General features: G+C 44.2%; 1 protein-coding gene across 2 annotated transcripts in view; it reads left to right on the top strand.

Moving 5' to 3' along the window:
• The window catches only part of GRID1 (glutamate ionotropic receptor delta type subunit 1), a 666177-nt gene that overhangs the window by 599628 nt on the left and 39347 nt on the right, over positions 1–27202 (top strand). For both annotated transcript variants that reach the window (XM_060125913.1, XM_060125914.1), the window contains exon 13: positions 11820–12015. In XM_060125913.1, the coding sequence (XP_059981896.1) occupies positions 11820–12015 (196 nt within the window). The remainder of the gene's footprint in view (positions 1–11819; positions 12016–27202) is intronic.

Here is a 27202-nt window from a genome sequence, read left to right as displayed (position 1 = left end):
TGGTTTGGGAAGGCCTCTCTGGCATCTCAGAGATACAGGCCTGGGAAAGCTCGGGATCAGACAGCCCAGCAAGCTCAGCTTGGCCCTGGCATGGGGCTAGCCCTAAAAACGTCATCATTTCCTCATCTAGGAAGGGGTCGAATAACTTGTCACGAAGTGTGTTTCCGTAGATGAAATGAGCTGACCCTCGTGTAGCACCTGGCACAAAGTAGGGCCCCCTCCGTCCCTGAACCAAGCAAGACTCATCCGTATCAGAACATACCTCTGTCCTCCCAACTCCCTTCCCTAACCTCTCCATCGGCGTCCATATCCTTGTTAAGTGATTATTCTGCAGACTGATTCAGAATGGCTAGCATCTTGTGGCTTCACTTTAATTACAGCTGGGTTTGTATTGTTCAATAACAGACTCACATGCGCTAGTATTTTCTCTCCAGCTTCCCCACATGGCAAGGGCCTGAGTCTCCCATTTCTTGCGCAAGGAGTGCTCCAATTTCTTGCGCAAGGAGTGCCCAGGCCCATAAACACACTCAAGTGGGCAAGATGTGTCATGTGCTATGATCCCTGCACTAGATGCTTTGGTTGGTTTCCCCGTCATACAAATCTGCCTCCTATGAGGTCACCATTCTGCTACCGAAGAACCCATAGCTGCTCGTTTATTTTAACATTTGTCAGAGCAAATGACATCCCTTAATCTGAGTGTCCCAGCCCTCCAGCCATACCCCTCTCCCTCTTTCCTCTCTTCTTTCTGCCCTGGAGTCCTTCCATGCACACATATACATGCACACACCCAGGCCCTGAACACATGTGCACAGGCGTGCATGCACACGCACGTGCATGCACACTCACGTGCAAGCACGTGGGCTCACTGTGAATCCTCAGCCCTGCCTTTTAAAACACGTGCGATAGCTTTCTGCAGTACCTTCCCTACTGCCCATTGTACAGGACGTGCCCACCTGCTCATCTCCCACATGCTTGGACCCTGTAATTGTCCAGGGTACACCATCATTTTTGCTTTTCCATCCCATTATACTAGCCTCTAAGTATTTTATGAATAATTCTTTCCTCAATCCTATCCTTAGTGCTTCTTGGTTACTTACCATTTCTGCTCCCTTGTAGTAAACCATGAGTAGTTCTCAGGAGGTTTTGCTCTCAAGACATCCATGGTTTGAAAATACTATCACCTTTGCACAGAACATCTTTTATTCCCCCTCCAATGTCAATTTCCGCTTTCTCCTTAAGTCTCAACTTAAGCCCTGCCTTTCCTGCTAACCCTGTCTCCTTTTCCCCACCCTCAGTCTCTCATCTGCCAAGCTGGGATAGGTTCAACATCATGTTCTAATGACTCTGAGCTTATTTCTAGCAATATATTCTGCACGATATTTTTGATCGTCTGCTTACTTGTTAATCCTCCACACTTAGCTATGGGCTGCCTAACATCACTGTAGGATGGTGATCGAATGTGTGGGTTTTTGGATCAAGCCAGTCCTGAGTGGGGAGATGGCTCTTCTTCTTGCTGCTTCTGTGGCCTTCCATAGTTGCTTAATCTCCTTGAACCTTGATTCTTCATCTCTAAAAGGGAGGGATAATAATAACTTCATGAAATTATGGCCAAGGTTAAATGAAGCAATACCAATGAAGTCTTAGCACAGTGTCTGGAAGTTAGCATTATTATAGCTTTCTTCTACCATATCAAGTGACTGCATGCTGGGGAAGCTGACATAATAGAGGGACTCAGTCAGACATCTGGAAAGAAGGAGCCAGAGGGAGGGGAAGAGAGTGAAAACAAAAGCCAGCAGGGAGAGAGGAGACTCAGGCTGTTTCTCCAGAGCACAGAGGATGCAGGCTGTGCCAGGAGACAGTGAAGGCACCTTCACACCCTCCTGGAGGGCTGCCGCTGTGATTTGCATTTCAGTCACATTTATGACAGCCTCGTAATGGATTAAGAGCCCTAACACTGATATATTAAAGGTTAATGGTGCGTCCTGCTTTTGTATGGATTTGTGGCAGCAAATATTTGTGGGTGCGGAGAGCTGGGAGCCAGTCGTGTTCCTGGCATGGTGGTATTGCCGCCTGGTGGAGCTGTTTGTGTGGGGCTCCCACCGAGTGGGAGGGGCGTGGGAGCTAGGGAGGCAGAGAGCAGCTGCTGGGGATGCAGACCCAGGAGGAGACTCTCAGCCAGTGCTGATGTCCATCAGATCCATAAGGAAGCTTGATCCTGAAGCTTCCAGACCCTGAGAAGGAAGCCCGTGGAGAACCCAGCCTGACCCCTGGGCTTCTTGGTGATTTGCTCCTGGCCTGGCTCTGACCATGTAGCTCTGTGCTGTACCTCCTGGCCCAAGGCTACAGCTCTCCCACTCAGACTCCCCAAGCCATCAGTATGCTTGCTTCTCTGCAGATGACCGGCCCACGCTTGTCCTGAAAGGACACTGGTCAACCCAAGACCTTTCCAACAGAATACCCAACCTAGATAATGGGAAAGTGAGAAAAAGGCTAATTCGTTAATATATTATTCATGCACATAATAACCCATGATTATTAGAGCATCTACTATGTGCCAGGCACTGTTGTAGGTAGGGGGGGATATTACCACTATTTGGCTGGAACTTCCCTGGTTTTAGCACTGAGAGTCCTGTAACCCAGGAAACCTCTCTGTCCTGTGCAGACTGGGATGATTGGTCATGCAGGTGTAGGCACTGGTGACATTGCAATACACCAGACAAGTCCCATTCTAGGGGGAGAACTGCCATGAAACAGCCTGTCATATGTGTCTTTGTTTTTATCATATAATTTAAAGAGGGTGGTATTTTATAGAGGGTTGTCAACAAAGGTCTCATGGAGAAGGTGACATTTGATGTTCCCAAAGCACTGAGGGAATGAGCCAATTAGAGATGTGAGGGAAGAGTATATGGCGTGGAGAAAAACAGCTGCAGAACCCCCAAGGCAGGAAGGCAGAGCAGCCAGTGTGGTGAGAGCAGAGGTATTGGGTCCAGATTGTGTGTGACCTTTCAGGCCACGTGAGGATTGGGGGTGTTTCTTGGAGAGGTGAGAAGCAATTGGAGGGTTTCTAGCAATGAGGTCACATGATCTGGCTTAGATTTTGAAAGGATACCCTACTTACCCCCAAGTAACAGACTATAGAGTTAAAGGTGGAAGCAAGAAAACCACTGGGGAGATGATCTCAATATCCAGGTAAGACACAGAGTGGTTCATCATGAACGTGATGAGAAGCAATGTGATTCTGCATCTATCTTGATGGCAGAAGATATCAAACATGCTGAGATTGTATGTAAAATATGCAAGAGAGAGGAATCAGTAGTGACCCCATGGCTTTTGGCGACAGCATGTCAAAAACAGAGCAACATTTGACTGAGGTGGATGAACTAAAAACAGAGCAGTTTTGGTGGTAGGTTTGGGGGTTTGCGATTCAAGAACTTGGATTTGAACATGATTGCTGTAGGGACCTAATAGCCATCCAAATGGAGATGTTGGGGGCAGCTGCCTAAAGTCCGCGGGGTGGATCAGGGCTGGGGTGGTCCATTGGAGTCATCAGTGTATAGATGTATCTACAGCCAACTGACCTGACCAGATCGTGGTGAAGGGGGGTCACCAGAGAAGAGAAGGAATCTGTGGATTGAAGCCGGGACACCCCAAGATTCAGAGTCTGAAAAGAGAACAAGAACTAGAAAGGAGATGGATAGGGAGGAGCCTGCAAGGTGGGAGAGCTAAGAAAGGTGCCGTCCCAGCAGCCAAGTGACGGAGGGACAGATTGATCAAGTTTGTCAAATAAATGCTGGTGGGTGGGAGTAAAGTGAAGACTGGGAATGGGCCACTGTGTTTGAGAGATCATTAATGACCTTGACAGAAGCAGCTTCAGTTGAGTGGTGGGATGAAAGCTTCAGCTAGGTTCATGAGAAATGGGAAGAGAGTAATGGAGGCAGTGACCATAGACAGCTCCCTGGAAGAACTGGAGAGTGGTTGGAGGAGGATGGGAACTCAAAGCAGGATTTTTTTGTAAAAGATAGAAGATGTATGTGTTTGTATGCTGATGGAAATGACCTATAGAGAGAAGCAATTTCATGATGTGGGAGATAAAGATGACACCTGGAAGGGCAATGTACTTGAGAAAGCAAGAAAGTCTGGGATCCAGGAGACAAACAGAAATAAATAGGAGCAAAGACAGAGCCAGTGTTTTGAAAAGCAGGTATTTGATGGTTTTTGAAAAGGAAGTTCTTTATAGAGAGGCAAATTTCTCTACTGATTGCTTCTACTCTCTTAGGAAATTGGAAGTAGGGTCCCTTGTCTGAGAGTCATCTAAGAGAGTGAGAGGGTGAATTGAACAGGAGAATTTAGATTGCCAGGCAGCCTTAGGGGTCACTTGAGGTTAGTGGTCATGATTCTAAAGTTCGGCCCGTCACTGTGCTAGTCTCCAATTTGGATTTTCTCCAGCCATATTCAGCTGTAAACACAGAGTTGTTTTTAAACTAGATTTGATTCTTCCAGAAAGCATGAACTCAGCACACACTGTCTGTCAGACCATATGAGGGGTGACAGGGATCCAGAGATGTACACAGAATCCAGCCCTGAGGGAGCCCACTGTCAAAGTGGGGGAAACAGGCATGTCAGTAGCCACATGAAGTCCAGGAGGTAGGATAGACTAAGCGGGGAGCACATAGAGGGGTCATGGGCCCAGGGGGGGAATCCACTCTTTCTACTGGAGATGACAGCTGAGCTGATTCCTGGAAGAAGGGTGGGTTTTAGTCACATGAAGGCAGGGAACTGTGTGGGGAACAGACAGTGAGCCTGAGTGAAGGCTCAGAGGCCTAAGAGAGCAGGACATCCACCAGGCTAACACCCGAGAGCAGGGTAGTCTGAGAAGAGGCTGGAGGAGGTAAAACCGGAGTGCAGAAGTCTCCATGGGCCGAGCACCCCTTGCCAATGGTACTGGAGGTCCCCGGATTAGACCCAGTGAAAGATGTGGATATCCAACCTCTGCCACGTGCCAGGGCCTGGGCTCGGTACCTGGCCCAGAGTTATCTGGCCTGACTGAGGTGATCCTTCAGCACCTATTACTGAGCACCTAGTACTATTAGCACCTATTACTGATCCTTCAGCACCTATTACTGAGCCCTGCTCACTTCCAGGGTCTAGACTGCATTTAGCAAATCACAAACATGGGACGCGTATGCCCTTCTTTCAGAAACTCATGTCTAGCCACCCCCATCTGCTTTGGCAGCCAAGGGCACCTGAGCTGGGCTGAATCCAAGCAGAAAATGTGCAAGTAAGGGAAACTCCAGCCTGCTTTGGTGAGGGAACCTTGGTCCTGACGGGCCCTGGATGCCCAGGATGGCTCAGCCCCCTTGTGGTTAATACGGGCATGTGTGTTTTGCTCCATGGATGGAAGATGCGACTATCACAGCCCCTTGGAGCCCTCTCCCTACAGTCAGCGGGGCACGAGTGTAATGGGGCAGGAGAGAGGCCTCTTTCTTCCAAGCAGATCTTGGCTGCAGGGGTGGTTGGTGGAAGGGGTGGACGTGGAGGTGACAGAAGAGCGCAGAGCTAAATTCCCAAGGCCCAGAACTGACACTTGGGCAGCAGAAGGATTTGTTAAATCATTCAGATCACACTTGTGTTTACAACGTAATAAAAAATGCAAATTTTACAGAAATACGTTTATACAAAGTGGAAGTCTCATTACCGTTCAGTGCACATTCCTCCTGTTTTTGTCCCTATATTTACATGCATTTATTAATGGTTACTCTTTATAAGAATGGAAATATACTACATACAAATGCATTGAGGTTTGTTTTTTTTTTCCTTAGCGTACTTTGGGCATCTTTGAATTTCAATAGTAATCAAAGAAATGGGATTTGGAGGGAAAAGAATGTGGAGGGAAGATTGGGGGAGGGAGTGAGCACACGTCAGCTGGGTACCCGGTACCCACCGGGCCCTCTGTGACTGGCACGTGGGACACACTTTTGAAGAAGGGCTTCCTGGCCTCCTGTGTCCTACAAAGAGGCATTTTCCTGCCACGTGACCCTCATCCCGATGGGTCACTAAGTGTCCCCATACAGTGTTAACCTGACAGTTTCCTGAGCTGGGATACAGTCACTCAGATGACAGCCTGTGGATACAAAGGAGCCCCGTGTAATATCCAGCATCGCCTGCCCCAGCCTCCCAGCGGGGACCCTGGTCCATGTAAAGGGGGCCATTCCGGGGGAGAGAGGCTGATGAGCTTCGAGCCTGCCGGCCTCTGCTCCTCGGAAGGCAAGCGTCTCCAGGTCTGAGCCCTGCCCTCAGCAGTCTCTACTCTCACCTCCTCCCAGACCAGGTCACGAAAAAGTGGTGAAGAAACACACGCCCTCGATGTCAGCTCCAATAGCTAAAACACCCCCCTGCATACTTCATATAATCACTTCCTCCATCATTTTCTCTAATCCTTACTTTGCTTTATTACTCTTCGTAGCACTTTTCATCACTGGAAACATGACATCGGCAGTCGGCTGACTACGTCCCCACAGGCCACATCTGGCCAGCAGCCTATTTTCCTGCAGCCTGCAAGCTAAGATTGTTTTTCTTTTTTTGAAACATGTTACAATGTTCTAAAAAAAAACCCAAAACACAAAATCAAGGAATATGCAACAGAGTGGTATGTGGCCCTTACTGCCTACGTACGTGCTCTCTGTCCCTTCCCAGAAAATTTGCTGACCCCAGCATTTTGTAATTATTGGTTCTTTTGTTTGTTGCTTATATGTTTGTTTCTCTCTCCCACCTCCATCAAGCAAACTCCCCAAGAGTGGGAACTTTGCGTTGCTCATATCCTTAGACTTAGAGCAGTGCTTGACAGAAGCAGATGCTCAGGAAATAGGATTTTTTTTCATTGGATGAAGGAAAGAATGAAGACCCTGAGATGCCTTTCAGGGCCCAAGGTTGAGAAGCATCTTGGAGTGTCTCAGCCTTCACCTGAGGTCCTGTTCGCCTTGAAGAACCCAGGTCTGGGGTGGAGAGAATGGGAAATGTGGCGGAGCCCTGGGTTGGAGCCACTGCATGGGAGAAGGATTAGAGAGACTGGAAGCACAGGGGGAGCCCTGGGAAGAAGCTCAGGAAGGGCAGGGAAGTGGGCAGCTCTGGTACCCAAATGTCCTGGAAGGAGGCTGTGGAACCTGACCAGGCAATCCCAACTGATTGGCACAGCACCATTCTTGTCGAGTCAGACACGAGAGAGAAAAGTGAGGGGGCTTCCCTGGTAGCGCGGTGATTAGGAATCCACCTGCCAGTGCAGGGGACACGGGTTTGAGCCCTGATCCGGGAAGATCCCACGTGCCCCAGAAGCAACTAAGCCCGTGCGCCACAACTACTGAGCCCACGAGCCACAACTAGTGAAGCCGGTGTGCCTAGAGCCTGTGCTCTGCAACAGGAGAAGCCACCGCAATGAGAAGCCTGCACACTGCAACACAGAGTAGCCCCCGCTCGCCGCAGCTAGAGAAAGCCCATGCGCAGCAATGAAGACCCAACTCAGCCAAAAATAAATAAATAAAGTAAATTAATTAATTGAAAAAAAAAAGAAAAGAAAAGTGAGGCTGCCAGAATGATAGTAAAGGCATCTGTGGGCTGTAGTTACGACAGCTTCAGATTACAAGGATGAGCATCCCTACCTGCCTGTAACTTTTGGGGTACTCCACTATTTCCTTTTCTCTCACTCTCTCTTTTTCTCTTTTTGGCTGCGTCGTAACACGTGTGATCTTAGTTCCCTGACCAGGGATGGAAGCCGTGCTCCCTGCAGTGGAAGCACAGAGTCCTAACCACTGGCCCACCAGGGAATTCCCATTCCTTTTCTCCTTAAGCAAGAATAACAGGGCTTTGGGATTTAGATTTATCAGACCCGTGATGATGGCATCCCCACAGTTGTTGAAATCTGTTTTACATATACTGTATATTGATTCTCCTCTTGTTGCAAGTGTATTTATCTTCATTGCCAATGTAAGTATTTCTGTAACATGCAAAAATGTATTTATACATTCTGTGTTATCGATTTTTCTCATGCTGGAAACAAATTTATCTCTTTTTTAATGAAAATGTACCTGGGAAATAGTAAGATTGACTTATGGAGAAAGGTACGGGGAGGGAGGGAGGTGGTGCCGACCTGGGTAGACTGTCCTTGGCCGCAGCTGAAGGAGACGTTGTGGGACTTCCAGGAGGTGCCTGTTTAATTGGAGGAAACTGCTTTCAGAGGCAAGGGATGCTTACAGAGTTCTTTTGTGAGACAGTCTGATGTGCTCACAGGAGTCAGCTAGGCTTTCAGCTAGGAAAGATCCCAAAAGTCAGCCATCCAGGCCAGGAGATGCAGAGAAGCAGCTCCTATTGGTCCCAAACCCAGTTTCAATAGGGTTCAATTGAGTAAAAGATACTGGCTCAGTGGAAAACATGGAAAAGAGGCTAAGCTTTGCCATGGGAGGATTGTAACACTCGTCGTTACTAAAAGGTGAAGTAAGGAGATAGGCAGCCGAGCACAGAGCTGGGGGTCAGCCGCTAAGTGTGCATGCGTGCACAGGACACTTAATTAGTCAATCCAGACCCAGGCAGCCTTCCTTTTCTAGAAATCCTTCCTTTAGCTCTGGCCAACAGGCTAGGTGCTTCTCCTGTGTGCTTCCAGGACCCCTCATGCAGAACTCTGCTTTAGTCCCTCTCACATTGTTTAGTTACTGTTGGTTAACTTCTCTGACCACTCATCACCCATCACTATGAACCCCTTGATGAGGCCCACCATGCGTTCCTTGCCTATGTGCCTCTGTGCCTTACCTAGTACCAACTAACTAACTAGCTAGCTAGCTGACTGTGGATGACTTCAGCCAGTTGTATCATGCATGATTTTGGTTTATAGAGGCACCACGTGTGACAGGAAGATCTCCTCCATCTCTGTGGTGAGGGTGCTTGGGCACTTCTAGCAGTTGTTGCTGAAGAGACTATTTTGGGAAACATGCTAAATTAAGTGTGCTGCTAGCGCAGCCTTCTCCAGGCTAAGCCTCCCTTGCTTGTTTGGATGGGCGTCTTATCTGATGTGAACATCTGTCTTCTGCTGACTGATGGCTTGGAGCCTGGATGGCTGGCTGTTCTTTATTCCTCCTTCCATGTCCCTTCCAAAACTGAGCAATCGGACAAGAGAATAAGTGCCCCAGGGAGATGACAGCTTTGGTCCATGAGTAGTCAGGCCCTCCCGCCAGATTCCAAAGAGACTTAGGTTTAGTCACTCTGAAATATGATGGTAATACTTCCTGTGTGTTAATGAGCTTGGAGACCTTCCTTGAAAGAGGCAATGTGCATTTAAGCTGGGAAAGATCCTTCTACACAGACTCATGGCTACCGGAGATGATGGATGGAGGCCAGGGGGCTGGCACAGCAAAGATGGTGGTGGTGTTTTGGGATGGGAACAATGACCTCTAAGGGGACAGAAATGGACATGAAGCCAATAACATTTGGGCTGCCTGCTTGCATTCCAGAGATGCTCCCTGAGCCTCTGGCCAGGAGCTCCGTTGTGAATAAATACCAAGAGGAGAGAGCAAATCTACATTTCAAACATGGGGATGAAACAGTAGTGCTGAACTCCTTGGCGGTTACACATTCGTTCCAGACTCACCGAAACTGCAGTAATTTAGAGCAGTTCAGTATTTAGACTCAACTGTGTAATTCATCCTGATGTTTCCCATTCATCAAAGCCTTGTGTTTGTTTGTATTACCATGAGAAAAATAAAAAATGCGGGGGGAAAAAAAAGATCCCTCTTCCTTTCATTACAGGCAGATTACGACAGAGTTACAACCCTTGGGGCCCTTTAAGCAAAGGAACATCTTGGTTTAATTAGATATAAATAATGAACAATAATTAGAAAGATTTCTTCATCAAATTTGTTATTTTGTGTTTTCTTTCATCTGTAATGTATTGAAACGAATCCTGAGCTCTGTTTCTGGGCCATGTAGCAGTGCCTGAAGGAATTCCATGGAGTGTGTCTCCAAAACAGGAGGAAGCATTCATTGCTGGTTCCTCTGTGTGCAGGCTGGCAACTGTCCTGGATCTAGTGCTGAGGATGCAAATACTGGGCTACTTTGGCTCCATCTACTGAGGACCCAGCCATATAATAATAACACAGAAGTATTGCTCCTAGTTTTTGGGCACTGAGTTTACATCATTCACTGCTCTAAGAGTTGAACACATATCACCTCATTTCATCTTCACAGCAGCCTCTGCTACAGGCTCTGCTTCTAGCCCTATTCTTTTAAACATTTGGGAACTGAGGCACAGAGAGGTCAGCTAATTTGCCCAGGCCCATAGTGTTAGTGCTGGTGGAGCTGAGAGGCAAGGCAGGTAGTTGGACTCCAGAGCCCCTGCTTTACCCATTCTGCTGCGCTGCTTCCTGCAATCACAGTGAGATCTCAACGCCATAGAAGCCATGCAGGGTATAGAGATGGTCAGGGAGGTGGGGGATGGCGATGTCTTCCCACAGGGAAAGGTGGCAGCTGGAACTTCAGGGTGTTTGCAGAAGTGTATCAGGTGGATGAGTAAGATAAAGGGATTCCAGGAAGAGGGAGCTCCATGGTTTGGTGCCATAAATGGGGACTGTGTGGGATTTCTCATTTCAGCCTTGGCTTTGGGGTCCTGTGGAGGCAGGAGCAACAGGGGAAGATGAGATCAGAAGATGGAGAGTTGTGTAGATCAGGTGGGAATGACTGGATCTCTTTGTGGGAACAGTAACTCAGTGAGAGGTGGGGATGATGATTCTGGTTGATTAAAAGGAGAGACAGATTCCCAGAAGAGAAATAAATAAAGAGGGATCAGGTTGGAGCCTGGAGAGAGAGGCTGGCTCACCATTGAGCTTTTTGTTTTTTGCAGTTCTGTCCTCTCAGCACACAGAGTCAGGTACAGCTCATCTCGGGACAAGTGAAAACTTTATGCCAGTTGGTCCTTCCTGATGTGACTCTTCCTTCTACCCCAAGGAAGGCACTGTTCCTCTGCCCCCAGCTCAGACATCTGCTCCTGGACCGCTGGTGGACCTACCTGACGTGCCCCCTCCCTGCGTCATGCACCTGGCCTGAGCTACGTGCTTCTCCTCCATGTACAGCAGACTGAGGCTCTCAGAAGTACTTTGTTTTATCTTCATCACCTTTGGAATAATTGTCAACACTTCAAAGTCAAGAGATTTCATGTACAAACCCAGATTTCTTTCTTTATTGAAAAACAAACTGGGCGGAGATTCTTAAAAGGCAACCATTGGGTGGAACTCCAGAACAGCTGCAAGCTGTGGAGGGAACATGCCTCTTCACTGACACAACCTCTGAGTGTGTGTCTGCCCCACGCCATCTCTGAGTGTCAGAGACCAGTCACCATCGTCAGTCTTGCCAACGTGCTTCTCTTTCCTGTGCTTCTGCAGGAATTTGAGCTGGAGACCTTAAGTGTACAGCCTCCCACGTTGCCCTGACTCTTTCATATTGTGACTGTCTGTCTGTATGTTTCTGCAGCTAGACTCTAAGCTCCTTGAGGGCAGGAAACATGTCTTTCTCATCCTTTTGTCCTTCAGGCTCAGCACAGAACCTGGTTTTAGGTGTTCAGTGACATTATTGAATTAATCTACACTGAGGAAACGTAACTGGGATAGAATGAGGCCCTGGCAAGTGGTGCTCCAGACTGAGGGACTCATACAGCTGGGGGTTGGCAGTGAAGGATGTGGACAGTGGCCACAGCCAGGCTCCGACCTCAGGAGGGCCTTGTAGCCCATGTGTGTCCCTGCAAGTTGCAACATGTACCCATGTTTCATGGCCATTTTGTATTTCAGGACATTCCAGGACCTGTCCAAACAAGTGGAGATGTCTTACGGCACCGTTCGGGATTCTGCTGTGTACGAGTACTTCCGAGCCAAGGGCACCAACCCTCTAGAGCAAGACAGCACATTTGCTGAGCTCTGGCGGACCATCAGCAAGAATGGAGGGGCTGACAACTGCGTGTCCAGCCCTTCAGAAGGCATCAGGAAGGTAGGCGAGAGCTGGCTACCTGGGCATGTGTGTGCTGTGACGGGGCCATGGGGACTGTCATCCTTGGGGTAGGAGATACCTTCCCAGAGGCATCTCCTTTGAGAATCCCTGTCACCTGCAAGGTGATCCATGTTAGCAGCCTAGGTAGACACTTCTCATAAGCATGTGGGTATCAGGTAAAGAGGCACACATTCTTTAGGCAAACACCCATTTTTGGCCGGAGAAGCAAAGGGGCTGGTCCTTATGGCTTTTCTAAGTTTCCAAAGGGTCAGGGAAGAGCAGACAGGTTAAGCCCAAGACATGGACCTCCCTCCTCCTGGGCTCAGAGGATGGTGGCGCAGAGGGGTCTCCCCACCCCAGGTGAGAACACTTGACAAAAGCAGACGCAGAAGACCAGGTGAGAGGTAGGTGGTGGAGGGAGACAGGGTTCAGGGGAGGGTGGGCACACTGCAAGATCTAGCTGTGGAGCAGAGGTGTGCTTGGGAGATGGTGATAAGGACAGCAAGCCCAGGATGGAGGCTGATTGGGAGGAGGAAGGGCAGAAAAAGGTTAATGCATTCTTCAGCAGTGGGTTAGACTTCGCTCATTTATTACAGTGAGTTACCACAGTGACCCGAATTAATCATGATCATCCCGTTACACAGATGAGAATCAGAGCCGTGGGTCACACTCCTCGTTAATTTTGATGCCTGGGGTTCCAGACTGAGGGGTTTGGTATTTATCTGCCACATGCTGCAGAACCCTTGAAGGTCCATGAGGAGGAAGGTGGTGGGATGAAGGCAGGTGTCATCAGGATGTTGCTGGTGGTGGCACATTCTTCCCAATGACCCTCACATGCAGAGGCTACTATCTCTTGGTCATTAGTGAATGATGCAAGAAAGATGTGCACCATGGCCAGCACTACTGCCTCTCTGGGTAGACCAGCTGTCCAGCCTGTCTCACTCAGCATCTCTTCCCTTCTGTTCCCTGTTCAACCTACCCCACCACCTCTGCAGAACCTTCACACACATGCATTCACACACACGTACACACATACATGCACACACCTGTCCAGCCTGCCTCAGTGTGTCCTACCTTTCCCTACCCATCAATTCTACCTCTGCGGAACCTTCTTGCAGGCTCTCACACAAAGGCACTCGTGCACACGCTCCCACTACTCACACACACTAATGCACACACATATTCATGTACACACATACCCGTGTTCTACATCCCCAGCCATTTGGCCATCCCTTAGCTTTACTGCAGAGGGCAGTGGATATAAGGGGGCAGTCTGCAGAAAGCTTAGGGGCCACTAGGACCCACCACCTTGCTCTTCATGATGAGAAGAGTCCTCAGCAGTTTGCCAGCCCCTCTCAGGAGAGCCCCAAGTGGGTCCAAGGAGAGAGGCAGAGCCTGAGTCCTGCTTCAGAAGCAATAGGCCCTGGCCCCTGAAGGCAGTGCTTTGTGTGGTGTGGGAGCCCCCCAGGGCACATGTGCTCACAGGGCAGTTAGCTTGGAGTGGTTTCTCCCTGTCATTTAGCAAAGTTGAGCAGCAGAGAGTGTCTGGGCTCTGGGGCCTGGCACGTTTGGGTGTGAATCCCAGTCCCACAGTTCACCAATGACATAAAATTGAGCACACCACTCTTCCTGTTGGGAACCTCTCAGTGTTGAGAGAGGCCTGGGCAACTTCCTGTTCCGGGTTCCCTTTAGACACTTAAAACATTTAAAAGTACAAGTTATGGTAGATTTGGAATGTTTATATTTAACCAAGTGATATCTTGACAAAAATAATAGAATGCAACATAAATGTGCTATTCCCATGCTCACAAGGTTTATTAAAACCTCTTACGTCCTCGTGCACAGAGAAATACGGCGCTCTCACCTTGAGCTGCTGGGTTTTCTTTCATCCCTGACAGTGGATCTTTGTGGCTATAGGTGACCTCATTTGGAGATAATGAGCACAAAGTTGATTTAAGACCTTTTATGAATATAAGGCTTGGTCCAAATGGCCTTGGAGTTTCCCTTCTCTGATTTCCTTGTCTCTCACAGAGAGCCAATACTCCCATCCAAACTGGATGCTTATGAAGATTCATTGCAACAAGGCTACAAAAAGAACTTAGAAAAGAAAAGATAGCAGCTTTTGACTTTATCAAACTTCTGTTCATTACAAGGGACTTGAAAGAAAATAAAAAGGCAAGTCACACACTACGAGTGGACATTTACAATGCATACAGTCAATATAGGATTCATATCCTGTATGGATGTTATATGAAGAACTTTTACAAATTAATAAGAAAAGCTCAATTTAATAGAAAAATGGGCTAAAGACTTGTACAGGACTTTCACAGAAGAGGTACCACATATGGCCAATAATCACATGAAGAGATGTTCAAAGTCATTAGTGTCTCCAGAAAAGGAAACTCAAGACCATAAAGATATATCACTCACTTTACCTCAATTAGACTTGCCCCAAATGAGAGGTGGTAGAAAGGATGGGAGTAACAGGGGGTTAATTGCTGGTGGTAGTGTACTCAGTACAGTCACTTTGGAAACAAGTTTGTCATTCTAGTAGAAAATGGAACATTTGCATACCCTGTGACTCAGCAATTCCACTCCTATACATCCACCCAAAACAAACTTCTGCAGCGCCTCAGAGATAAGAAAGACCATGGTAGCATTGCTTATAGAGCCAGGACCCTGGAAACAATCCAGATGAGCATTAACAAGTTAAAAAATAAGGCCTGCGGGGCTTCCCTGGTGGCGCAGTGGTTGAGAGTCCACCTGCTGATGCAGGGGACATGGGTTCGTGCCCCGGTCCGGGAAGATCCCACATGCCGCGGAGCGGCTGGGCCTGTGAACCATGGCCGCTGAGCCTGCACGTCCAGAGCCTGTGCTCCGCAACGGGAGAGGCCACAACAGTGAGAGGCCCGCGTACCACACAAAAAAAAATAAAAAATAAGACCTGCAATGAAATGAATGAACCACAGCTTCATGTAATAGTATGGATGAATCTTAGCTGAATAATATTGAGTAAAAAAAAGAGCATTAAAGGCAATTTCATATAGGTCAGCTAATAGAAAATAACATTCAACATAACACCCTTTTAAACACAGGCATACACACATCCAAGGTAATGATAAAATATAAGACTCAGGGTAAGGGTTACTACAGATGGGAGAGACAGAGCAAGAGGAAGGAGAGAAGCATATTGTTGGCTCTAAGTCAGGGTCAGTGTTAGCTTTATAGTCACAGTCTTTCCTTTTTTTTTTTTTAATTTTTCATTTCTCATTAAAATAAATAATAAGTTAATTTTAAAAGAGGGCCGTTCCTAGACAAAAGGACGGGTGTCCTGAACCAAGGGTTGTGATTAATCTCATTCTTTGCACCTACCTGCTCTTTCAAATAAATAATTCCAAGCCAGCCAGGCAGAGTTTGATTTAAGACCTTTAAGACACACCAGCCGCTTCTCTCCTTGCGGGCGCCCAGGTGCAGGCCTACTCCTGGTGTTCCTCAAGAAGGCCAACGCCACCAATAATGCCCTCTGGAGCACGGTAAATCTGGAAATGGGTCGTTAGAGAGATATCTCCCCATCTCCTGTTTACTCCTCGTCCATAGTTGGCACCTTAGAAATCATCACCCTCTGGTGATATTTAGGGTCTTACGCATGAATAAAACAATGTTAAAAAAATACGTGGGGGGGGCTTTCCTGGTGGCGCAGTGGTTGAGAGTCTGCCTGCCGATGCAGGGGACACGGGTTCGTGCCCCGGTCCGGGAAGATCCCACATGCCGCGGAGAGGCTAGGCCTGTGAGCCATGGCCGCTGAGCCTGCACGTCCGGAGCCTGTGCTCCGCAGCGGGAGAGGCCACAGCAGTGAGAGGAGGCCCGCGTACCGCAAAAAAAAAAAAACAAAAAACATGGTGGAAGATGCAAATAAGGGGTTCTTTATAAATGCCTAAAGCTTCATGGTACAGAATCTAATCCTTTTCCAGTACAGAGGATGTGTTGCTTTTATGACACATTCATTTTATAAACCCCAAGCCAGCTTTGGGGTCACAAATCTCCCTCTTGCACTTGGATCTTTAAGAAAAAAAACTGACTGTCAGCATTAGGCAAATGTTAAGGGTTTTATAACTGGTGTCATATAAGTGAGTTTATAGTACTGTCAGAAAGTGGAGTGCACTACATTTTTTACTGCAAGGAGAGCTCAGATCCCACTCTCAAACCTTCCTCTGCATGTGCCTGTTTGGGTGGCTACTGTACTTACATGCTTATCTGAAACTCTTCCTGTCCCCTGCCCCCTCTGGAACTGCTCCTCAACCCCCAGGTTTTGACTTCAAATACCTTATGAATCCCCAGCCTGAAGCACACCAGACTGGGGATGGCTGTGCCCTGAGTGAGGGCCATATCCTGAATCCAGAAACTGTAAGGAAAAATCCAGCATATTGGGAAATATGGACATGATCTTGATATTCAGGGAGGAGGGGCTTCTCCGAATCCCAGACAGAACCCGCGTGGGTGCAATGCAGGCCGCCTGGCAAAGGTGAGGACTGGATGCCCCCAAGGGATATCAGAGGAAACTGCTTTAGCAAGAGGAGGATGCTCCAACTTCTAATTTCCAGTTACTCTTTGGTGACCCTGGCTCCATTTCCAGAGAGTGCTTGGTAGTGGAACAATGTCTAATTGCTGCTAAAGTCAAGGAGCTTGGTGTTGAAAGTAACCTCAGAGAGCTGCTATTTTTTTTTTCCTTGTGCTGCAGCTTTTAATGACCTGAAACCAATTTAGGTGGGAAATTGCTTAGCAAGAGGTGATCACTTTTGCACAGTATCAGAACCAGAGAAAGGAATTATGTCATGGTTTCCCCCCCTGCTGTGACCTACTCCTTCATGCCAGCCATCACTCAGATAAGGAGGGGGCAGCCCTTTCTGGGCCCTGGCGAAGAAAGCAGAAAGGGATTTGGAAGCAGAGGCAAGTTTATTTATTTATTAAAAGCCCACAGTGTGCAGTTTTTAGAGCAAACCTGCATGGTGCCCAGTAATTCTCAATAAATACTGAATTGTCCCTGAATGAATCATCTGTTTGTTGTCTGACTGAGCAGAGACACATAAATCAGGGGTGTAGTTGGTGTCATCAGTGAGTAGGTTACCCTCTGTGAATTCCTTGATGGGAGGGATGAGGTAAATAGCTTTATAGTCCCTTGTCTCTTGATACCCACCTCTTCGGAAAGAGGTCCTGCTGGTCCTTGGAGAGTAGAGAGAGGCTGCCTTCATTTCTCTCAGCCACCTGTACTTGTCAGGCGTGAGGCAGACTAGAGCAAGGGTCCACAAACTATGGTCCATGGGCTAAATCTGGCCCACCACCTGCTTTTACAAATAAAGTTTTATTGGAACACACACTCGGTCATTTACATACTGTCTGTGGCTGCTTTTCTGCTACTTCAGTAGAGTTGAGTAGTTGTGGCAGAGACCGTGTGGTCTCCAAAGCCTAAAATATTTCTTACCCTGGCCCTTTGTAGAAAAAGTTTTGAGGATCCCTAGCCCAGAGCCATGGGTGTTCCAGGGATACTGTCCATCGGTCAATGCCATCTGATAACTTATAGACATATCCAGTAGCTTATCATCTAAGCTCTATAAAACTACCTACTAGAGTATATAAGCACATCTAGCAGGTAGTTCCTCCTCTGGCTTTATGTCATCTAGCAGGTAGTTCCTCCTCTGGCTTTATGCCATTACCTAAGTTCCATACCATCTAGTAGCATACAGGCTTTGTCCTTTCTTGTTCTTTTCAGGCCTACCTCTGATGGCCCACAGTCTTTGCCCTCACTACACTGGGACCCAGCCTCACTCCTGACCTGGCCTAATTCCCCCCTGAAATCTACTGAGCAGTCGCTATGTACCAGGCACTCTGCCAAATGATCTACGTATATTGTTCTATTTATCCTAAACAGAACTACTTGATTATTATTGTCTCCATCATGTAGAAATGGGACTGACCTTCAGGGAGATTAAGTGGCTTGTTCAAGGTCACGTGGACGTGAGTAAGCCATGGCACAGTCATGTCTCACTTCAACCTTGCCTCTTCCCATGGGGTTACATCCCCATTCTATACCCAATGTGTCTGCACCCCCTTGCATACTGTTTACTTGTGCTTCTATTTCTCTTCCTCTTTTACACCAAAGTAGCAAGATATATGCCTGGCTCCCATGTTTAAAAGCCTTAGCTCTCTTTCCATGTGACATAGCAAAGGTTATTTAAGTCTGTGATTTTATCTTTTGATTTCCCAATTATTAAAAATATCAATTAGAGAAACTCGGATGCAGAATCGAGCTGGCAAGTGGTTCGAATTTGTATGCTAATAACTTTGTCACATGGAATCTGACTTTAATGTTGTTGGTAAGACTTTTTAAATTTTTCTTTAGCTTGATCAACTCTATGAAGTAACACCCAGCCTAACCCCATTTCTGTACAGTGTCAGGGCTAACCCAGGCTGCCAATTTATTAAGTCTTTCCATAAATCAAACCTAATATTTAATAACATTGTCAAATAGAATACAGTTTAATAGTTTAAATGTCAATCTTCACAGCTCATTGGGCTCTTTGAATAAATAGAGAAGTAGCTTGTTCCAGACCCTGTGGCTGGAGATAGTATTTTTCAGATGGAAGTCACTTCGCAGGCAAGCAGTTGTAACAGAAGGTTGTTTTTTCCACTCAGTAAATATCGCTGAGGTCATAAAGTGTGAATGCAAATGCAGGAAGAAAACGGGCCCACAGATCTTATTTATTTCCACACTGATCTAATGCTTGCCCTGGCGCCAGATTGAGTGTGGGTATCACCAGTCAGCACCTGCCTTCATTCCTTGCCCTGGCTCTCTGCTCTGTGACAAGGGACACTCTCATTGTACACACTCCCTGCTGAGTGCCAGGAACCATACCTTGTGGCAGAAAAGGTGGTCCCCAGAAGGACTACAGTCTTCCATGGGAGGATCAGGAACTCTGATGCCCCACAGTGCCCTCCATTTGGAGGGAGCAAAGTGAGGAAGCATCCTGCTTCCATGGCATACTGGAAGTCCTTACTGAGGAGTGGGGAGAGACTTACATGGGATGGCGCTCCTTTATATCTTGGGGATGCTAGGTTCAGTGATCTGGAAAGTTTGGTCAAGTTGATGAAAGGGATCCTTTGATGCAGGTCTGACCCCCCCCCCCCCCAGGTAAAGGACTGGTACAAACTAGGCAGCCCTGTGCGGTGGAAACCAACAGTGCTATTCTCTGTAGCAGCAGTGGGCTTTGTAGGCATATGCTCCAAGACACATATTTTGTCCTTTTTCTGCTGCTAAGTCAGTGCACATTGGGGATTCTACACGCCTCCTTCCTTCTCAGACACTCACAGACGTTGGATAATCATTCATCTCTATTCTTTTTTTTTTTTTTTTTTGGCCACACTGAGCAGCTTGTGGGATCTTTCTTAGTTCCGACCAGGGATTGAACCTGGGTCCTCGGCAATGAAAGCATCGAGTCCTAATCACTGGGCCACCAGAGAATTCCCCATTCATCTCTATTCTTTCATTCTTGCTCAAAAGGCACTATATCCTTTTTAAAAAAAAAAGATTTGTTGGACTATAGTTGATTTACAGTGTTGTGTTAGTTTCAGATGTACAGCAAAGTGAATCAATTATACATATATATATACACTTTTTTATAGATTCTTTCCCCATATAGGCCATTACAGAGTATTGAGTAGAGTCTGTATGCTATACAGTAAGTCCTTATTAGTTATCTATTTTATATATAGTAGTATGTATATGTCAATCCCAGTCTCCCAATTTATCCCTCCCCCATCTTACCCCCAGTAACCATAACTTTGTTTTCTACATCTGTAACTCTGTATCTGTTTTGTAGATAAGTTCGCTCGTACCCTTTTTTTTTAGATGCCACATATAAGTGATGCCATATGATATTTGTTTCTCTGTCTGACTTACTTCACTCAGTATGACAATCTCTAGATCCATCCATGTTGCTGCAAATAGCATTATTTCATTCTTTTTTAAGGCGGAGTAATATTCCATTGTATATATGTATCTTTATCCATTCCTCTGTTGATGGACATTTAGGTTGCTTCCTTGTCCTAGCTATTGTAAAGAGTCAAAAGGCACTATATCCTTTTTGCAAGTTGGATGGTCTCTTCTCTTTATTCCTTCATTTATTCACTTATTCATCCGTTCAATAAATGTAATTTGAATAGCTTCCTCCTAAGAGCTTGGATATGTGAAGTTAAGTTCCACTTTCAATCAGATTTAATCTGTGGCTTTGGTCAAGAGAATTCACATCTCTGAGCTATCTGTGAGACTGAGACAAGCCTGCCCAGATGAGTTGAGTTTACCAGTGCAAAAATGGAAAGTGTCCAGTGCGGATTGCAGTACAAGGTTGACATTGAGTAGATGTCAGCAAAATGCCTTAGCACCTACTATATATTAGGAAAAGAACATAATAAAAATATAAAGACAAATAACACTTAGTCTTTTTATGAGGTAGAGTTGACAAACAATAAAATGCACTTATATTAAATGTTTATTTCATGGGTTTAGACTATTATGTACAACTGCGTAATCACCGCCCAGAAGAAGATAGAGTCATCCCTCAGTATCTGAGGGGGATTGGTTCCAGGACACCGCAGATACCAAAATCCATAGATGCTCAAATTCCTTATATAAAATGGTGGAGTATTTGCATATAACCTATAAGCATCCTTCTGTGTACTTTAAATAATCATCAGTCATTATAAAATTACTTACAATACCTGGTACAATGTAAATGCTATGCAAATATTTGTAAATACAATGTAAATGCCACACGAATCAGTGCCAGCATGCATGCAACAAATTCAGGTTTTTCTGTTTGGAATTTTCTGGAATTGTTTTTTATATTTTTCATCCACAGTTGGTTGAATTCTCGGTGCGGAACCCACAGATACAGAGGGCCAACTGTGTAGAACATTTCCATAACCTTGAAAAGTTTTCTCATGTCACTTTCTAGAAACGTCTCTCCCTAACCTCAAAAGGGACCACTTATGAATTTCTGGTACCACAGATTAAATTTACTGTTCTTGGAATTCATATAAATTGAATAATATAAAATATGTATATTTGTGTTTAGTTTCTTTCACCCAACAAATATTTATGAGATTTAACCATGAAGCTGTAGATATCAGTACTGAGTTCTTTCTGCTTTTTTTTTCCTTTGAGTAGTATTCCACTATATTAACAAACCTTAATTTGTTTATCCATTCTCCAGTTGACATACGTTTCACTTGTTGCCAATTTAGAGCTATTATGAATAAGGCAGTATGATCATTTTTGTACAAAATTTTGTGGACATATGTTTCCATTTCTCTTTGCTAAATACGTTAGAGTGAATTTTCTGGGTCATAGGGCAGATGTATGTTTACCTCTGTAAAAAACCTCCTGACCACCTCCAACGTGATTATTCTATTTTACGATCCCACTAGTGATATCCTGCTTAGGTGCTTGTAAATTCCAGTTGCTGGACATCCTAACCAACATTTAGTGTTGTCAGCCTTTGGGACAGTAAACAATTAAGTGGCTGTGAGGTTATCTCATTGTTTTAATTTGCATTCCTTTGGTGGCTAATAATGTCCAGCACTTTAATGTGCTTATTGGGCATCCATGTTGCTTCCTTGGAGAGGGGTGTGCTCAAGTCCTTTTTAAATTTTTACTGGGCACTTCGTATTTTCATTGTTGATTTAGATGAGTTTTTAAAAATATATTCTGGATATAAGTCCTTGATCAAATGTAAGTGCTCCAGATATAATTCCCAGTCTGTAATTTGCCCATTCATTTTCGTAGTGATGTCTTGTGGAGAGTAGAAAATTTCAATTTTGATAAAGCCCCATATATCAATTTTTCTTTTCTTTTGTGTTTAATAATTCTTGTGTCCTAAGAAAGTCTTGCCTACCTCAAAGTTCCAAGTTTTCTTCTAGAAGTTTTACATTTATGTCTACATTGCATTCTCAAATTAGTTTTTGTATATGGAATAAAGAAGTAGTCCAGATTCACTTTTTTTTCCCCATGTGTCTATCCAATTGACCTAGCACCATTTATTTAAAATGGTGTATTTAATTAACAAGTGACTTGTATTTAATTAACTTGTATTTAATTAACAAATGACTAGGTGCTTTGATTGAAAATCAACTGGACATATATGTGATGGTCTGTTTCTGGATTCTCTATTCCATTCCATTGATCTATATATCTATTCTTATGCCAATAAAAAAAGTCTTGATCACTACAGCTTTATAATAATTCCTTAAATCAGGTAGTGCTTTCAACTTTGTTCTTCTCTTACAAGATTATTTGGTCAATTCTAGAACTTTTGCACTTCCGTTTAAATTTTATAATCATCTTGTCAATTTCCTCAAGAAAGCTTGAGATTTTGATAGCTATTACATTGAATCTATAGATCATTTGGGGGAAAACTGATATCTTTACACTATTGAGTTTTTTAATACGTGAACATAGTTGTTCCTTTTAAAACATCAACTTTTGATATTATTGATTTTCTCGATTGTTGTTATATCTTATTGATTTCAGCTTTTTTGTTAATTTTTTCTTACTTCTATTTACTTTGGTTTCAATTTGCTCTTACCTCTTCTCGCTTCTTAATGTTGAAACTTAGATCATTGCTTTTACTCCTGTTTTCTTTCCTAATATAAGTATTTAAAGCTATACGTTTCCCTCTAAGCACTGTTTTAGCTGAATTCCATGAATTTTTATATGTTGTGCTTTCATTATCATCAGCTCAAAATATAAAGCATCGGACTCAGCCTTTTTCTTCAGGTATCCCTATTGAGTTCTGGAGGACAACAAATGGCTGTGATTTAGTGTGGAAAAGGGTATGAGAACAGAAATTGGGGATTTATTCTGCTTAGTGAAGTTGAGGAAAGCTTCCGAAGGTAGTCCTGTCATGTACCTACATTTTACAATCCAAATGCCTCAATTCCTTTTCAGTTTTGAAGATACAAATGTGAGAATGTGAGAGAAAACTGACAAGCAGGAAATAAAATACACAGAAAACTAAAGGAAACCAGAGAGGCAGAAAAGACAGTGGAATGCCATGTGAACAAAACTTCATTTTTATTTCTACTAAATGTATAGTTTCCTCGTAGGAGAATGACGGCAGTGGTATTTTCCCTGTTTAACAATTGCTGTCTACAGAACCCCTTCTCTGGGTCTCAGGCTGAGTTCTGGCTGTCTTGACCCTGTAATATACCTGAGCCTTCTTCACATGCTTTAAATCTGTGGTCCAACCCGACTCCAAGGGCACTCAGGTTAAATAGCCCCCAATCCATGACAACGTTTAAAATAAGAGGTTTTGGGAGGAAATCTTAGGTTATACATTTATAATTTAAATGTGTATGTCATTTAAATAAATATATGTCACCATTTTTAAAAGTTTAGACTATTTCTAAAAATAAGCAGAAAAAAACCAGTTACACATATTTTTTTCACCACCTAAATAAGGCTCTAGGAATTCTTGTGGGTATTTCTGGGGAGTCTTTTTTGAATCTCTGCAAATGTTTTACATAATTATGATGTTAGAGAAAATATGTTTTATCCTGTACTTTTTTAACACTGTTGTAAAACTTTAAAAATCATTTTAGTGGCTACTTAATATTTATCAAATAGATGTAAAATTAAACATTTCCTTCTTGATTGTCACTTGGGTCGATTCCAATTTTTCACAAATACAAATAACATTATAGTGAACATCTTCGTGCCTCATGGTTTTTCAGTTACTGTATTTATTTCTTCAGGTCAAATTCTCAAAAGTGGAAATATGGTGTCAGAAAAGGATATAAACATTTAAAGCTCTCAACAAAATATTCCTGAGTACTGCCAAAAGCAGGGCTTTGAATAAATTGCATTCTATCTTTGGGATCAAAAGAATACTCAGGCTTCAGTGTTGTTTCTTGTTTTTGTTTTTGTTTTTTCATTAAATCCTTGTGGATTTATCTTTAGAAGGAAAAGCCTTTTAATAAATTGGTATTTTTCTACTTTTCTCAAATCCTTTATAGTGATTTTTTAAAATTTCTTTCTCTTTCTCTTTATGTAGGTGCATATGAATTTTGACTTTATTTTGCTTTATTATTCTGGGGACTGGAGTGGAGAAGAAACCTCTTTCTTTTCAACTCACTTTTTCCTTGGCCTACATTAGGCAAAATTCATGAATTTTGGCAGTTTGAGGAAACTGAATAAGATCATGGTTAGACACCTACCTTTGTTTAATAATAAAATTGATGCACCTAACAACCCCTTCCTCAAATGTGTATTTATGCAATGATTTGATGTTTGAAATATATGGGGGTTTTATTCATTCATTCTTTCATTAGTCAACTCATTTACTAGTGGTGAGTTCAGTTAATATGTAAGAGTGGGCTTGATACTTTCCTGATAAAATTGAGTTAGACTTGGTATAAGGTCAAAGTGAAGATGAAGGCTAGTTTGGGACAGGATGTTATTTCAAAAATAAAAGATTTGTGTTACTTTGCCCAGAGTTTTCCTTCCTTCCTTTGGGGCCTTGCATCAAAGTTTGGACAATCAGGAGGTTAATTTAATCGCAGTGTCTACTGTTAGAGAGCCCTCGATGGATCAGGGGTGGGGATAAGTTTCTTCCGTGCGTTAATTAGCTCAACTGTGCTTCTACACAACTCGTTTATTAATTAGGAAACTAGAGTTTAAGGAGGGCAAGGGACTTGCTGAAAATCAAGCTTGAGTCAATATCGGACCCAGGGTTTGAACTCAGTATTTTTCTCACTCCAGCACCTGTGTCATTACCTGGTGACACTGTGCAAAAATGGAAGAGATGCATGATCAAAATGAAGCCTCAGCTCCTGCTGCCACTTACCTAGTGTTTTCATCACAGGAAACCTGAGCAGTTCCTTCCCCTCTCCTCACCTTTATACACCTGGGTACGTGCTGCTTGGAAAGCCTTCCTTTTCTTTGTTGGCCAGGATGATTCTTGATTATCTCTCCAACCTCAGCAGAAGCGTTCACTCTTCCCGACCCCCTGCTGGAGCTTCTAGCTTCTCAGGGCAGGGCCAGGGGCTCCCTTAACACCCTATGCATCCCAGAGTACAGATTCATCAGATGTCACCCCCATCCTCAGTGCCCTGCTCTGTCACATCCTGACTAGACTCTGAGCCTCCATAGGGTTGGGCCTGTCTCTTATTCATTTGTTTGTCCCCAGGGCCAAGAGCAGAGGTAGGCACAGGGCAATGAACATGGACATCCAAAACCTTTTATCCTTTCAAAAATCAAACAAAATAAATGTTCAGTGAGTAAGAAATGAGAGTATTCAGAAATGCATCCACGTGCATCTTTCTTCAAGAAGAATGAGCAGGATTGCTGGAATCTAGTTGCAGAGGGGGCAAGAAGGGATGAGGAAGGGTGGGGAGGGCAGGGGGCTTAGTCAGTGTCCTGGAGCAGGTTTCCGTGCAGTTGGCTACATTGGCCCCTTCATAATGCCCTACAGCTTAATTTTGTTTGATGATGATTGGTTTGGGATAATATAGTGCTAAGGTCAAGGAAGGCCCCCACTGTGCCTCCCTTATTAAATTACTTTGCTTTGGGTTTTGAGCATTGCCAAGCAAATCTTGTTATGAATTCTTCAATTACTTTCTTTTGCGATTTTTATAATTTGGTAGGGTAAGCTTTGGAATCAAACCAACATCTGTGTCATCATGCTAACTTTGATTCCTTTTTTTTTTTAACATCTTTATTGGAGTATAATTGCTTTACAATGGTGTGTTAGTTTCTGCTTTATAACAAAGTGAATCAGTTGTACATATACATATGTCCCCATATCTCTTCCCTCTTGCGTCTCCCTCCCTCCCACCCTCCCTATCCCACCCCTCTAGGTGGTCACAAAGCACCAAGCTGATCTCCCTGTGCTATGCGGCTGCTTCCCACTAGCTATCTACCTTACGTTTGCCAGTGTATATATGTCCATGCCACTCTCTCATTTTATCCCAGCTTACCCTTCCCCCTCCCCATATCCTCAAGTCCATTCTCTAGTAGGTCTGTGTCTTTATTCCCGTCTTACCCCTAGGTTCTTCGTGACCTTTTTTTTTTTTTCCTTAAATTCCATATATATGTGTTAGCGTACGGTATTTGTTTTTCTCTTTCTGACTCCTCATTTGAAGCGTGGGAGGACGTTCACTTCCCTTAAATCTGATTTTATTCTTCAGATTTCCTCTGCCCCATAATTTGCTTTTTACCCAAGTCTGATACACCTCACCTAATGCTGTCTATAATTGTGGGCTGATTCCATTCTATTTGTTCCACTATTATGGCTTTAGGTTTTATGACTTAAGTTTTTGTATTTTGAACTGAATTGTTTTGTTCTTTGATTACATTAAAATCAAGAAGCAGTAGCTGGTGAGAACAATTTTGATTTTTTGTGTCAGTCAGATCGTTGGCAGTTTTTGTTTAGCTTATTTTTATTTCCATTTTGTTGGTATAATGTTGTTTGTCCAGGAACAACAAGCAGGGAGAAAGAGGGGAAGGAAAATAACATTTATTAAGAAATTATTATGCGTGCTATTGTGTTCATACACTTTATCTTTACCATTGAGGGCATTTTGTAATATTTCCATTTTGAAAATAAGGAATGTAAAACTCAGAGTGGTTAAACAATTTGCCTGAAGATTATTGCACTCTTTCTACCATCCATGTGTTTATTATTATTACTATCACCATCATCATTGTCATCATCAATAAGAAAATATTTGTGACTGACAAGGGATTAAGATCCAAAATACACAAACAGCTCATACAACTCAATATTTAAAGAACAAACAACCCAATCAAAAAATGGGCAGATCTAAATAGACATTTTTCCAAAGAAGACATGCAGATAGCCAATAGGCACATGAAAAGATGCTTAACATCGCTGATTATTAGAGAAATGCTAATCAAAACAATGAGATATCACCTCACAGCTGTCAAAATGGCCATCATCAAAAAGTCTGCAAGTGAGAAATATTGAAGAGGATGAAGAGAAAAAGGAACCCTTGAACACTGTTGGTGGGAATGTAAATTGGTGCAGTCACTATGGAAAACAGTATGCATGTTTCTTAAAAACTAAAATTGGCGCTACCATATGATCCAGAAATTTCACCCCTGAGTATATACCCA

Source organism: Lagenorhynchus albirostris, chromosome 16 (assembly GCF_949774975.1).
Source record: "Lagenorhynchus albirostris chromosome 16, mLagAlb1.1, whole genome shotgun sequence".
In the NCBI taxonomy this organism is placed as follows: domain Eukaryota; kingdom Metazoa; phylum Chordata; class Mammalia; order Artiodactyla; family Delphinidae; genus Lagenorhynchus; species Lagenorhynchus albirostris.
This window is presented reverse-complemented; position numbering and strand designations above follow the sequence as displayed.